Source organism: Parambassis ranga, chromosome 20 (assembly GCF_900634625.1).
Source record: "Parambassis ranga chromosome 20, fParRan2.1, whole genome shotgun sequence".
In the NCBI taxonomy this organism is placed as follows: Eukaryota; Metazoa; Chordata; class Actinopteri; family Ambassidae; genus Parambassis; species Parambassis ranga.
In genome coordinates, this window is record NC_041040.1 from 10,485,952 (window position 1) to 10,500,685 (window position 14,734).

Genomic DNA, 14,734 nt, shown 5'->3' on the forward strand with positions numbered 1-14,734 from the left:
GGCCGCGCTCTCACATTTCATGGCCAAGTGTGTCCAAATCTTAAAACTGAGAGAAGAGGACAGAGAAAAAGGAACAAAAGGGCTATATTGAAGTGCTTAATTTTAAGACACATCCTTGAATGCAAAGAATATGAAACTCCTGATATTAAAATTCAACAAATACACTAAGTCTTCACATTTTTTCCAAAAGCAGTAGGAATGGAAAAAGCACATGAAGTGGCCTGACTCTCTGTCCCTCTCCTTCTATTTTTTCCACGCACGCCTTCATCCCACCCCACATCAATCTTCCCGTTATCATTCTGTAATTGGTCATGATCATCAAGGTCCACAATTAAATGGCGATCCTTTACTTGAAAACTACCCGGTGACTTGTTGATTTCCCTCGAGCAAATAAACGTCCCCGGAGCGCGGTTAGCTGATGAATTGACAAAAACTAATCAGCTTTATTGGTAGACAGGTTAAGGGCAACGGGGTGTCAATAATTCTCATTTTGACCTCCTCTTCCATTAACTTTAAGTGGCTTATTAGACCGAAGTCACCCAGAGCCACGGGCCTATTACATCTCTCTCCTCATCACACTTTAAGGCTTTCAATTACAAAATTTTCTGCTGCGCCTCGCTCACAGACTGAGCCTAAATTTGACCTATTTTGACAGCTGCTTATTGCTTTAAAGAGAAACCACCAATATGAAAAGATAAAGGTGCTTTCATCGTCCAAAAATGACAAATAGAAGTCTCAAAAATAAAAACCCTAATCATACCCTAAAAGAAGAAGGGAGGTTGTCACCTAATTCTTTTCCTCCATTGTGTCAGTGGGCGTCTGTCACCTAAAGGTTTGGGTGACAGAAGGCTTTTACTTAAATTTCCCTGTTGGCCTCACATGGTGCTCATTTTTGCGCACGCTGCCCCATTATTCTGAATTCAATAAGTGAAGATTACACATCACCTCACGTGTAAGGTCTGAAAATTGAGTTTGCATCAGAGATATGTCATTATCTCAGTGCCCTGTATGTCACTTTATATTTCTATTTTTTGATTTTATATTATTTCTAAAGCACCCTGTTGTCCTTAGACGAACCATGAGGCACACAAACATAGGCTACACTCTAACTGCGACAGAATCTCCTTTTGGGTCCTTTTTTTAAACATTTTTCTTCCATCAGAATTAACTGCCCTTTCATTTTATTTAAGGAAAATATAGATTAAAAAGCAACAAAGCTTAATATAAAATATTTTCATTCATATTTCTAGGAGTGTGCCAAAAAACGAATGTTTTCAGTCCTGTGACCTTGCAGGCCTTCACGTCAGTGATGCGTGCAGTAAACCTGTACAGCATACTTGGAGAAAGGTCTCAGGCCGTGTGTCACAATGGAAACCTGCCTTCACCAATCTGAAGTAAAAAAATAACACCCAGTTCCACCTGATCAAAAAAGCAAGTTTTATTTCCAGGCATTGCGTCATTTTCCTGTAATAGCAATATATATGAAAGCGATAGGCAGCCAGCAGCGCGCTTTACAGTGATTACAGCAGAGAGGCGTTGTTGGGTCCGCTCTGGTGCTTGGGACAGCCCCCTGCCAGACGGCTGCACCAATCGCCTCCATCTGAAAGGGATTAAGTGTCACACGGAGCTCTTCTCTCACACTCCGGATCACATCATAACTTTTGAGAGGTGGGAAAACGGCACTGACTTCTCCTCCAGTTTAACTGCGACAAGGACGCGCACCGGCTGACCAATGGAGAAATCCAAAAACTTTCGCATTGACGCACTTTTAGCAGTCGATACACCAAAGGTTCAGACCTCGCCGCTCGCGCTTGTGACTTCTCTGTCCTCCTCCGCCTCCATCCCGACGTCTGGAAGTGTGGCAGCCCCGGAGCTGACCACGAGTGCAGAGTCTTTACGCACCGAGACGCCGTCTCCACCGAGGATTTCCACATGCGGGCTGATTCCTAAACCGGGTTTCCTCAACAGTCCACACAGCATGGTTGGATTACATCCGCAGAGCACTGCAGGGATCCCAGCGCAGGCTCTCTACGGCCATCCCATGTACACCTACTCCGCTGCTGCCCTCACAGGCCAACACCCTGCCCTGTCCTACTCCTATCCACACGGCTCCCATCACCACCACACCAGTGATCCCATTAAACTGACAGCCAGCACCTTCCAGCTGGACCACTGGCTCCGGGTTTCCACTGCCGGGATGATGCTCCCCAAAATGTCTGACTTCAACTGTGAGTACCAGAGTCGTTACAGAATATAGTGGCAATGTTTTTATCCCATTCGCTGCAAATAAATCGAAAATATTATGCAGCCTCTTCGTTGTTTATGGAATCCAAATAACTCTGAACAAAATATATAACAGTAAAAATCGTTAAAAATAATGTAGACCTAGGTGATGCTTAGGAGACATCTGCAGTGTTGACAACGTAAATAAAGAGCTCATTCGTATTCTTCTTAAAATAAATTCCCTTCAGATATTATCTGAATGAAGAGGCTGCCGTATGAATGATGTTTTTTCTGAGAGGAACTAAAATGGACAGATAATGGACAGTGGGAAAGTGGCAGAGGAGTGTGAAACCCACAGGCGACATGTTATTTGCTCACCAGATACTGCCTTTTTGTTTCTGCACTTTTAACAGATTTGTTCAAAATGAAGTGGAAAATAGCTTGTCTATGGACATATTCATATGTGCAGCGTAGACCTGTATATGTGTGCCATAAGAAGGCTGGCAAATTTATAGGCGGCTGATTATAAAGACTGGCACATGTGAGATTGATCATTGCAACATATATGCTTTTTTAAAAAATATATATAAATAAATTGTTTTATCATGTATTTATTTATATTACTTTACATAGTTTACATATACTAATAAGCTACGTCAGGAATTGTTGTGAAAGTCTTTCAGGCTTTTTATAATTCAATTTTCTTTTTTTTACTCTTGCAGCTCAGGCGCAGTCCAACTTGCTTGGAAAGTGCAGGAGACCAAGAACTGCGTTCACAAGTCAGCAGCTGCTGGAGCTGGAGCATCAGTTCAAACTGAACAAGTATCTGTCACGACCGAAGCGCTTCGAAGTGGCCACGTCCCTCATGCTGACAGAAACTCAGGTAAATTCTATCTGCACTTAAACCCGTGTATTATTCTAAATTTAACATTTCATTGAAAGGGTTACAACATAAAAATCTTTCATAATATATTCTAAATGAAAAATGGACATTATGCTGGAAAATACTTAGCAAATTACACAAAAACTCTCTTTAATTACTTGTCTTTTTAATCCTGTGGTTGATATAAACCACAGCTGCACGTTAAGTTTTTTTCTATAAAGGCTTATTGTAAAACAACAGGTCAATGTCAGGTGGACTGGTGACCTTTACGCATATTTTACGCACCATATTTTACCATCTTCTGTGCGTTTTAAGGATTTTAGAGATTATTCCATGACTTTATTATGAAAGAATACAATATAGGGTTTACAGAAAATAATATTGGCAACAAAGTTCATGGCTTGAGCAGAGACGCTGACACTGCTGTCATAGAAACCTTGTTGTGCGTATTTGCCAGTATATGCTATTAAAGACGCATGTACGATTGAAGCATTGTGTTCCTTTGTCCAGGTTAAAATTTGGTTCCAAAACAGACGCATGAAGTGGAAGAGGAGTAAGAAGGCCAAAGAGCAGGCCGCCCAGGAGGCCGAGAAGCAGAAAGGCAGCAAGAGCGGCCAGGAGAAATCAGACGGACTCGAACAGTCGGATTATCACAGCAAGACAGACTCAAAAAACGGCAGAATAAGAGACTTCAGGGACAGTGACGACGACGAGGGCGACAATTTCCTCTACAACTCATCAGACTGCTCTTCAGACGACGAAAGGAATCACAACAGTGACATAAGTCCACAGCCTTGAACCTGAAGCTGAAGGGACTCTATGACTCTTTGGGGGGGAGGGGTCGCTGTAAAATGCAGTTGCATGTAATCCAACTTCTGTTCACCTACGGGATATGTTTGAATATTTCTTTTGTCATGAAATAAGTCAAAATTAGGTCAAGAATAGATCTGTGTGTCATAAACAAGCAATAAATCAGGAGCATCAATCAGCACTGTGACATATTGCATGGTTAAATGCAAACGCTGTAAACCTGCTCAGGATGTTGCAGCCATACCTGTTGTGATGGTTAGTCTGTCAGCAATAATCTCCTATAGCCCATACACCAAACACTTTGCTGTCGTGTTTTGTTCTTTGTGGTGTTTCCACGCAGCGTGTCACATCTTGCCGAAAAATGTTATGTTTATTTTTCTATACTGTATTTATAAAAAATGGTCATACAAATGCATGCTAAATTATTGTTTGTTGGGCGTCTCTCTTACTACAAACAATGTGAAATAAAACGTTTTCATAAAAAAAACATCAAGTTATAATTTGGCGTATTTTTTTCAATATGAAATATAATCCATTGATTTATAGTCTGTGTCTCAGCCTGGTCGCGAACAGAGGCTTGTGTTTTTCTCCTTGCTCTGACAGGTCGGGTCATGGGAATTACTGTTAATAGCGCTGTCGGATCTGTGCAAACGTGCAGTGAGAGCAAACAGCAAGCAGGCAGTCAGACGGAGGAAACATTTCACACCACACTAGCAATGGGCTCGTATTAATAAACCATTTAAAAGGCGTGTTAAGAGACAACTTCGCTGCTCAGGCACTATTTTCAGGACTGAAATCATTTCCAACGCTTAAACCCACCCACAGACCAACAGCAACAATGTGTTTCAAACGTTTTTGACCATTTTTAATTGCTGTTAAAAACATATGGCTGGTCAACCTACGGTATATTGGGTCTCTAGCTTGTGTTGGATGTCTTCTCCAATAACATCCTTTCCCTGCCTGCACAAAGCATATAAAGTGGCCAAATACACACCAGGTCCTGCAAGAACTGAGGTCTTCATATTTAATAAAACTCTTGTATGCTTTTTCCATGCATCACTTACTTCCTGAAACACCAAATCGAGTTTTATTATTTTTCCTGCAGTCATCAGCATTGATCTCTAGCAGGATTTTTGACTGATTATGTGCCATTTGTAACAGGATTACTGAAAGATCTGTCAGTTATCTTCAGTTGTTTGCTTTAGCAGACTCAATCAAAGTTCAACTGAGGGTCAAACCCAACCAGAGTACACCAGGTAAAGCTGGAGGAAGGTCTCTGCCTAATGGCTGCACACGATAGAGTATGGACTGCACAGTGGGCCCATTGATTCCATTATCTGCACATTTTTAACAGGTAAATTCTTACAATTTTCTCCTTTTTCTTATTGCACACAGGTGCACAACGTCTCCGTAGAACCTACATTGAATCAAAGTGGTTCATAATCCCCTTCAACAGGGGCCACACTTTTCCTCTGGCTCACCTATTGGCCGAGTCCTGACCTCAGGCCACGATCCAGCTTTAGATTAATACAGGCAGCACCAATGGAGCTAATTAATAAGAGCAAGTATCAAATGTAACAGAATGACTCTGCTATGCTAACCATGTGGGAAGATACTGGTGTCAGTGAGCAAACGGAATAGGCTAGCTTCAACGGGTCATTACTTCAGGGCATATAAGCAGTCAATGAACACCACCAGCATCCCCTCTATTCACACTGCTCTTGTTTAAGTCACACGCTGGCAGCAGTCGGTTGGAAATATCAACAGTAGGAGCCGTTTTCAAGACTTGATTAAAATGCGCTTTATTCCATGTAAGGTGTAAATAGACTTAGTAAATCCCAGAGGAATCGTTCCATCTGCCAAACATGTGAAATATTAACCCCTGCCTCATCCTGCATCCAAGAGGGCAACATCAGGTTAAAATACTCCACGCGAAGAAAAGGAGAGAATAAAAGAGGTGAATATTTAGTTTCTTTCTCCTGAGACGGGGCAATACTTGAAGCAAAATGTTTGTGTTTTACTGAAGGTTTTCAGCCTTTATCATGTGCAATATCTAGATATTTACTCAGTTTCATTAACAAATATACAAGCACCAGAATATACAACATTTTTAATAGTCCAACACATAAAATATGTGTAGTATTTTATATATTCGACTATAGCCATCTATAAACACAAGCACAATGTGAATTCAAATATAGGACTGAGCCTATATTAAAATACTATACACAGTTCCTGGATGGGTGTGTACCTTAGAAGGCACAAATTTAATTAATCATTTTAGTTCTTCTTTAAGTAACATGTAGATTTAGTATTTGGAGGTATTTCACTCCAACAATCTGCCCTTTTGTTCCATTTTTTTGCTTCCCCGTACACATTTTGAGCTGCTGCGTGTGGGTGTTTTACAGTTTGAGCTTGGCCTCTCTGGCCTCCATGGCTCTGGTGGCGACCTGGGCACGTTCTGACAGCAGTGCTGCTTGCTCAGCTGGTCCCTGTGACTGGGCATTCTTCAGGAGGAAGTGGCTGATGAAAAGCTTCAAGCCTTCCCGCAGCATTCCTAGCTTAGGGATTCCTGAAATCCTGGTGGACAAGAAACAAAGAGGGACATTGATTTTCAGACTTTCTGAAAATGTGTGAGATGGTTTAACACAATGCATGTTAGCAGATGTCATTTGCTGCACTACAGTTACAACAGACTTTTTTTAGGGATGCTAGCACAAAGCTCCATGGATGGTCATTTTGGTATAGTGGAATACTGAAGTGTGAGATGTGTTTGAATTTCTGCAGTGGAAAATGGTGAGTGCAGGATTATTGCAGCTACCAATAACCCATATACAGTACTTTATCTTTAAGCAAATTCACCTTTATGTAATTTCTTGCTCTTTACTAACCCAGTACATCAGAGACAAGACATACCAGACAAAAAGGACAATCTGAAAGGCAAAGTCTTCTGGAGGCAATGGAAAAGGACTCTGGTGTATATGTAGTATGCTAACTAAATGTACAGACAATGCAGCTTACCTTCCAAATATACTGGCTAGCTCCTCAGGCTCAGTTTCTTTTAGCAGCTTGGTTAGCACTTGACGTAAGAACCGCACAGTAGGTTTATCAAGTTCCCCAAACTCTATTACCTACAAGCACAAACATGCAGAAGTATGTTTAAAGACCAGATTCAAATGATAACATCACATGTATAGATGCAATATGCTGCACAACATTTCACTTACTTTGAGTATGGCGAGTGAGAGGCACTTCCTCTGAAGGAAGAGGGTAACTAGCTGGACCAGATTACTGAAGGTGCTGCTGGAAAGATTAGACAGCTCCCTGAACTTGTCCCAGAGGCTGAACTGGAAAGTCATCTAAGAGAACACAGAAGTTTGATGAAACAGTTCACATGTACATAATATTAAAATAATAGGGCATGTCACCTCCTCATTCTCAAAACAGTGACCACACAGGTAGTCTTCTGATCTAGATTTTAATGAAGATTGTCAGTCATCCGGGTCATTTTTCATTCACAAGATTGAAGCAGGGCTGGTGGACTTGTTAGATCCAGCTTACATGGGAAAAACAAACATTCCCACCAGCTCTATTTCCAGCTCTTTGATGAGGACAATGCTCATCAGTTTCTGATATGAGGTGGTGGCCTACATGGCAGCAAAGTAGGAAGTGTGGTCCCCCCCCACCCCCCACCCCATTGTTTACAGACACAGTTTGAGTCAAATCAGAGGTGAGAGGTGTTAGAGGCTCCCACACTACTGAGGTGAACTACAGGCCACACAGGTCACACACAGTTTGAGAGACTGGGTGGTCACACACAGTACCGTATATACCTGGTAGTTTAAACACAAACAAATATGGCTAAAAATGAAATCACTGAATGGTTTGATCATTGATTGAAAATACAACACCCTCCTGGTTTTTGCAATACCTGGAATCTGCGATCATAGGAGCAGAATTTCTCTCCAAGTACGGCATAAAAGGCATTGAAGGTTTTCTCCTGCAGACAGCAGTCCATCAGGACATGGACAATCTCTCTCTCCTGCTTGTCTTTCAGACCCATCCTTCACACAGAGCAAATAAAAAGGCTTTGAAAGATATCACATGTGAGCAGACTACTCACATGTTTTGTCAGCCAAATAAAACTTAATCTATGCGTATGCCATGACAAACCTTAGCAGTTTTTCAAATGCATCCAGGTAATCCTCACTGGTTATAATCACACAGAAGATGTTTCTTCTAACGTCAGTGTTCATCCTCTGTTTTTTAGCCAGCGCCAAAACTTTGGCACTGAACTGAAAGAAATTTAAAAAACAGTTAAGATAAAAACGATGCTATCATCAAATAAATGATTATTATATTCCATTATGCTTCTTTACCTGTCCTTCGGCAGTACTCTGTTTTGTGCTTGTGTCGTCTTGCTTGGTTATCATGGGTGCTCCACTCCATGACGAGCCAACGATCCACCAGCGGCCCACCTGCTCTGCTGCCAGAAGATTTTCCAGAGAGACCCTGAGTTTCACGTCACTGCCTGCTGCACTCCGTTGGATCTGAACGAACAACATATTAGCAGCCTTGTTACAAAGTCAGTAGAGCCATCATGCCAAAAGCTTCAGCAATGCTGTACTTTGAGTCCTTGAAAGGTGGTACTCTGAGGCCACCTGGTGGTAACAGTGTAGACTACAATGAAAACCTTGTACTACATAACCATGTTAGGCATGATCAATAATATAAGGGCATATAAGCTATTTTATTAATTAAAATGAAAATACATGTTCATTCACCCACCAAAGTCCTCTGCAGCTTCCTCAGTCTCTCCACAGGCTCAGGATCATAGCCAGGAATTTTCCTCATATCATTGTTTTTTAAAGCCAGCATGGTTTCCAGCATGAAACGCACCTGAGGACACATTTTTGTTTATATTAGATATGATTCCAAACTTGACAGCTTTTAAACAATCTGATCTGATAAAACAAAAAAAAATCTCTCTACCCTGGTCTGATCCTGAAACTTCGACCCCATGTCACTGGCCTTGCGTTGTACCTCGGTGATGAGCTCCTTGAGAGCCAGTGCGTCGTCCTTTCTCAGGGCGAAGCCAACATTTCTCAGCACAAACAGAACTAATTCAATGTCCTTCTCTGTAAATGTCCCCACCAGCAGTTTGAGGATGTCAAAGATGAGAATAGAGTGCACCACCTGGAAGTTATAGAGGTGGGCAACAATGGCAATCAGGTTGTTGCACTCTTTGGTTTCACTTGGATTCCTGTACTCCTCATCAAACTTGCGCACAACTGTCTCAAGAAAATGAGCTCCCACCTGGAAAATGATAGAAAGTCATTAGGGCAGTGAATATTACTCTAGAAATTATTACCAGGTATATCTGCAGTAAAAACAAAAACAGAAATTTAGGGATGCTGCAGTGAAGATAACTAGTAAAGTTTTACCACTACACCCACAAAATAAGACAAAAGTTGCAAAAATTATTTCAAGGCCCCTCACACTGTGGTTTATCAACTGTAATCTATGCTGAGTGATAATCCCATTTTAGATCATTTACAGAGTAAAGAGTCAATACAATGGGTGACAATTCTATTACACCTCAATGCAAAAGAAACCAAAGTGTTACATATCACTTTCCAACTGATCTAAAGGGCATAAGCTCCCTATTGGGACATGCCAAAGAAGCTAATCCCTTTGAGAAAAAGCTCCCAATGAATAATCCAAGAGCTGATGTCGGTTTTCAGGTCAATGCTTACTATTTCTCACACAGAGAAAGGTAAAACCAGAGCTGTTCGGATCCTGTCGTTCTTATCGGTGTAGCAGTTTACTGAAACCTTGACCAACACCTGCTTTTACTGGCATTTGCTGGAAGGAAGGCTAATCACACAATCATGTGGTGCCATCTGGAATGCCTTCTTGCCAATTTGATCTTTTTTTGGATAAATTACAAATTACCATCACAAACTGAAGAAACCGTCTTTACCTCCAGCCCCACAGCATGATGTAATATGCTGACAAGCAGGACGTGCTCCATTAGCAGTCTGTCTGGCATCAGGGTCGGCGTGACACAGGCTGCTAGGAGCAGCTCTGTCAGCGTGTCATTCATGTCCTTCCTGCTGCAGCTCATGTACAGCTCCTCCAGCTGACCACAGATGAAGGCCATGTTGGCCTCACTTAACCTGAAGCAGATGTTGCATTATTGAACACTTTGAGATCAACACTTAAAGATAATTTCAAGGTATTACAGAAGAACTTTCATTTTTGCAAACATTTATCTACAATCTCTAATTGCTGGACAGTCACCATAAAATCAGGAACTTACAACACAACCATTACATGTCAGTATTTTGGTCAGATAAATTTTGAAAAACTCTCCAATTATGAATAAAGCCCAACTGTGGATATTCTATTTCTAGCTGCCAGTCTCAGTTTTTGTGGCCATTTGATGGCATTAAATGTATTACGAAGGATTTCCTAATAACTGTGTATTTGTGACTGTGGTGGAAGGTTTATGCAGGTTGTTTTATGTTTAATGGGTCAGTCTGGACAAACTAAAACATCAAATAATGTTATATCATGTGGCTGTCCAGACACAGTCATTTCAGGCATAAACTAAAGGTTTTCAACTAGTTACAGATACAGCAGCTAGACTTGTCACTGGTTTTAACAGATGTCATCACATTACTCCAAACTCAGCTTCTCCCAACTGGCTCTTACTTCAATTGTGCATGTGCCTTTTGTATTATTTTCATTTTCTTGTCGTCTTTCTTAATGTGTGCAGTGGTAGGACTGTTACCTGTTCACCAAGCCTTTCACATTCCTCTTCAGTTTTTCCAGCTCAGCTTTGCGTTTATCATCTCCAATGTTACGCAATTGAGGTGGCACATACTTGCCAGCTGAAAAGATTGACTAAACATTGAAATAATTAAATTATGATTAGCGTGCAACATTTTAATGCCATGACACTACTAATCAGATATGAGTGGGCATCTGAACTTACGGTTTCTGACGTTGAGCCTGGTGTCTTTGTCTCAGGACTCTCTGCTTCCTCTTCTATTTCCTGTTCTTCTTCATCATTATGGTCAGCTGCATCACTTTCATTCATCTCATCCATTTCTTCCTCCACCTCCTCTTCTTCCTCATCAGCCATTTCATCATCATCATCATCATCATCATCAGCACTCATTTCCTCCTCCTCATTGTCATCGTCGTTATCACTGCCTTCACTTGCCACTTCATCTTCATCTTCTTCATCCTCATCAGACGGCTGAGAGTCATTTTCACCTAGCTTTTCAAACTTTTCTTTGGCCATGTCCATATCATCATCGTCATCATACAAACCCACAGCTGATGACCCAGAGTCAAGTACACCCAGGATGTAATCCAGTCCATCAGTCACAAAGGACTGCGGGAGGCTTTTTTTGTTTTTCCTTTTGTTTAATCCAAGACATCGCTCTAGCTTTTTAATTTCTCTGTCTTCCTGTTCATTTGCTTCCAAAAGTGCCATCTTTCTTGATTCTTGAAGCCTATTAATTTTCTTCCCTTTTTTGGAAGATGGGGGTGTTTTAGATGAGTCTGATGTATCAACAGCTTTGTTTGAGTCCTTCTTAGTTTTATGCTTTTTCTTCTTCTGCACTTGTGGCTGTGTACCAGCTTGTATGTTAGAATTTTGAACATCAGCATGAAGTAAAGAATCAATCTTTTTGCCTTCATAGTGGCTTTTCATTTTGGCTTTTTTCATTTTTCGTTTCTCTTTCCGTAATTCCTTTCTGCTTTTCTTTTTTACAAATCTCAACCCGTGCTCACTTTCGGCTTCTTCTGGGCCATGTTTGCTTTTAACAAAGTCATCCACTGCCAGCATATACTTTTGTAACACTTCATTTCTTTTCTTCTTTTTGCTGTCCTGCTTCAATTTACCCTTCATTTTCTATACGTTAAAACCACCAAGTACTTGCTAGCTGCCTGGACAGCGTGAGATAGTGGCTAATGGCTAATCGTTCATCGACGAACTACAATATACGAACTACAGGAGTTTGGAAACTTAAGTTAACAAAGCTTCAAAATTATTATTCCTATTTAAAATACCTTGGACAGCACGTGTATATCCACACGACGACAAGAAATGACCATGGATCACGTGACAATTTGTTTCCGGGGCGCACAAAAACAATCGGCGCCTCCTGATGACGTTGTTTATTTTGGGGCGTTTTTTTCGCTGAGCGGTTTGGCTGTGATGTAAACTGTCCAGTCTTTTAACCAGTCAGGGCGGTTTTTGCAGAGGAGGAAGGAAGGTGGCGTTGTTACTGTTGCTGTTACGAGCTAGAATGTAGTGAGTCTGTAGTTTTTGCTTTTTTGTATTTGCAATATGAAGAATGGAAGAAGACGATGTTACTATCAGAGAGCAGAATTTTCACAGCCAAGTTCGAGAGTACATCGTAAGTAACAGAGCGGCTAGTCAACGCTAGCAGGCTAACAACGTCCTCTAATGCAGACTTAGCGGCAGCTAGCGTTAGCTGTCAGCTTGAGTGCAGAATTTATTTGGTGAGGTGTTTTAATATATTGTGGCGTTTATACCCAGTGGAGTCACGTTGTAATCCATTAAATTAAAAAACAGCGTTTTGTCGTTACGTTGGGTCATTTAACAAACAGCAATATGACACATTATATGGACATAATACAACAGACTTGCTAAAATGCCTGTGGTTTACCGGTGTAATTATGGACAATGTTATGTTCCTGTCTTCACTAATCCAAGCTAAACAAGCTATTTTTTCTAACATGTATACTGCTTTTAAGCGAATTGTGTGAAGGCATGATGACAACATTTCTTTCAGACTTCAATTAGAATATACTTATCACACGACTCTCGTGTATATATTTTTAACCAAAATACCCTTAACCAGAAGGTTAGACAAACTTGTTGTGTTTTATTTCATTTGTTCTAATTTACACATTTTCCCCACTGAAACTGCCTGTTCTGTCATAAAACTTGTAAACACCTGACACATTGACATAAGGTGATCCATGCATAATACAGTTACTAGTTTCTTAGCCACAAAAACCCTGAGGGAGCATCTTATCTAAAGTAGGTCTTCTTAATTATTCCTGACACACACCTTTGAAATATAGATGCTATCAAATGTCCCACTAGTAGGCAAGCTGAGCATCTCAACTCAAGCTTGCACATCTTGTCCTGATCATGTCTCTACAACTTGCCTGTCAGTATCCCATATCAACATTCTTTGCCCAAGATCTCTCAGCAGAATTTCAATGTATCATTTATCATTAATGTCTGTGGTGAGTCAGCTTATGGATGAACATCTACAGATGTCAGATGTTGTTATTGTGTGCACTTATTTTGCAGTTGAGGTCGCTCTGGGTTAGGTTTCAAGATAGTAAACATGACTCAGTGACAAGATGCTTTTATTAGCCCCGAAGACAGGGAGACTGTGTCTTCCACAGCAAGCCTCACTGTAAAAATATATCTAATATAAAAATCTCATGCCATGCCTGTGTTTACTAAGAGTGCAGAAAATCAGGTTACTGTGTAATCAGGTTAAGAAAGCATACTTTGTTACTGGGATTTGGTCAGTTGTAACATTTACCCTCACCACATCTAAACAAGGCTCTGACATTATTATCCTGCTTTGACATGCTTTTATAATCAGAGATGTACTATACAATGTGTAAAGGTTTTATTGTCCTTAAGAACAGAAATCTGTACAATCTTGAGTAGGAAATATTATTACATTAACAAATTAGGACTACTGTATTACATTTAGACTACCTATGACTTTGTCTAATCTGTTTTCAGAAATAGTCAAAGGCTACTTGAGGACACCCCTTTTGGAAAAAATGTAATTAGTCCCCCCATCACCAGCTGAAGTTCATATATCATAAAGATGTGAAATACTTTTGCTAAGTTGGTTGGACATACTTGCAACAAGTGTGACTTGTTATTACCTGCATGTTTTTTCTTTGTGTACTACTCTTGTTGGGGGGAAAACAGTGAGTGATAACAAGGCCAGTAGTTGTAGTGTTGACTGGTGTTATCTCTCCTGGACTGGGGTCTTTGTGTCTGTGCCAGTTTATCAGCTCTCTGCACTTGGCTCTGTTATTCTGGGTTTGCCCTTTTTGTGGACGTTGTTTGGCTCGATCCAATGTCCCTGCTTTAATTTGGACTCGATAGGACAAGAAAAACAGTGTTTGCTTCAGGTGTCATATCACACCATATTACTCTCCAGTTAAATGAGGGGTTGACATTTCTTTTTATGTCAGTTTGTCTGTCTGAATGTGTACAGCCTGGCTGAGTCATCTCATAATCCCATTTGGCTATAGTCAGTTGTGCAGTGTTAACAGCGTGGAAAGTGCTGAAGTGGGAGCTTCTAACATTAGTTACATCCTGGTCACTGTCACATTAGAAGAGGAGAATGTGGAATGTGATCTTTTTGTAAGACCATCCTGCATGTTTTGAGGCCATGGTTACTTAATTTCTTATCTGATTTCCGGATCACTGTGCACAGTGTTGGCCTGATGAATGTTATCAGTTATCAGGAATGTAACGAGGCATTTTTCTTCATCATAATCACACAAGTTGGCTGTATTGCACTCCCCCGTAATAACTGATTTGTAAAAAAAGGTATAAATAGTTAAAATTTCTTTATAGCCCCCTAAACAATGTACAGTCTTGTTGAGGCTGCAGACATTTTCAAGTGCAAATTTATACTCCAGTGGATTAGATTAGTTCAGATTAAAAGAAATTGAGATGTCCAGATGGGAAAGGGAGTTCCATCAGTGCCTTTTGAATATAAATAATTA

The 14,734-nt window shown here is 40.6% G+C and overlaps 3 protein-coding genes across 6 annotated transcripts in view; 2 read left to right on the top strand and 1 right to left on the bottom strand.

Annotated features, from left to right (window-relative positions):
* The first annotated feature begins 1,656 nt into the window (after nt 1-1,656).
* mnx1 (motor neuron and pancreas homeobox 1) lies at nt 1,657-4,174 on the top strand. Its single transcript, XM_028433276.1, has 3 exons — nt 1,657-2,228; nt 2,946-3,106; nt 3,617-4,174. Exons 1-3 carry the CDS (start codon nt 1,733-1,735, stop codon nt 3,902-3,904), a joined length of 945 nt encoding a protein of 314 aa, XP_028289077.1. The 5' UTR covers nt 1,657-1,732; the 3' UTR covers nt 3,905-4,174.
* Nucleotides 4,175-5,702: 1,528 nt separating this feature from the next.
* Nucleotides 5,703-12,068, bottom strand: nom1 (nucleolar protein with MIF4G domain 1). Of its 2 annotated transcripts, XM_028433455.1 has the most exons (12): nt 11,236-12,068; nt 10,917-11,094; nt 10,713-10,825; nt 9,900-10,095; nt 8,909-9,232; nt 8,705-8,815; nt 8,296-8,466; nt 8,090-8,211; nt 7,848-7,980; nt 7,144-7,275; nt 6,938-7,047; nt 5,703-6,496 (listed from the first exon to the last, which is right to left on the bottom strand). In XM_028433455.1, exons 1-12 carry the CDS (start codon nt 11,838-11,840, stop codon nt 6,319-6,321), a joined length of 2,373 nt encoding a protein of 790 aa, XP_028289256.1. In that variant the 5' UTR covers nt 11,841-12,068; the 3' UTR covers nt 5,703-6,318. The 2 variants fall into 2 exon arrangements, with proteins under 2 accessions (XP_028289256.1, XP_028289255.1); XM_028433454.1 differs by having other exon boundaries at nt 10,917-12,068.
* Nucleotides 12,069-12,142: 74 nt separating this feature from the next.
* lmbr1 (limb development membrane protein 1) overlaps nt 12,143-14,734 on the top strand; it is a 28,942-nt gene continuing 26,350 nt past the window's right edge. For 2 of the 3 annotated variants that reach the window (XM_028432869.1, XM_028432868.1), the window contains exon 1: nt 12,330-12,351. Coding sequence is in view for 1 of the 3 variants with exons in the window: in XM_028432867.1 (XP_028288668.1) it covers nt 12,289-12,351 (63 nt within the window). In the remaining 2 variants the exon portion in view is untranslated. Of the gene's footprint in view, nt 12,352-14,734 lie in introns of all 3 variants that reach the window. The other variant, XM_028432867.1, reaches the window with a different exon arrangement.

Excerpts from the sequence above, each read along its gene's own strand:
- mnx1 (XM_028433276.1), top strand. The coding sequence starts at position 1,733 with ATGGAGAAATCCAAAAACTTTCGCATTGACGCACTTTTAGCAGTCGAT. Across the intron at positions 2,229-2,945 it reads CAAAATGTCTGACTTCAACT|CTCAGGCGCAGTCCAACTTG; the intron begins GTGAGTACCAGA and ends TTACTCTTGCAG. Across the intron at positions 3,107-3,616 it reads TCATGCTGACAGAAACTCAG|GTTAAAATTTGGTTCCAAAA; the intron begins GTAAATTCTATC and ends TCCTTTGTCCAG.
- nom1 (XM_028433454.1), bottom strand. The coding sequence starts at position 11,840 with ATGAAGGGTAAATTGAAGCAGGACAGCAAAAAGAAGAAAAGAAATGAA. Across the intron at positions 8,816-8,908 it reads AGTTTCAGGATCAGACCAGG|GTGCGTTTCATGCTGGAAAC; the intron begins GTAGAGAGATTT and ends ATGTGTCCTCAG. Across the intron at positions 7,981-8,089 it reads GCATTTGAAAAACTGCTAAG|GATGGGTCTGAAAGACAAGC; the intron begins GTTTGTCATGGC and ends CTCTGTGTGAAG.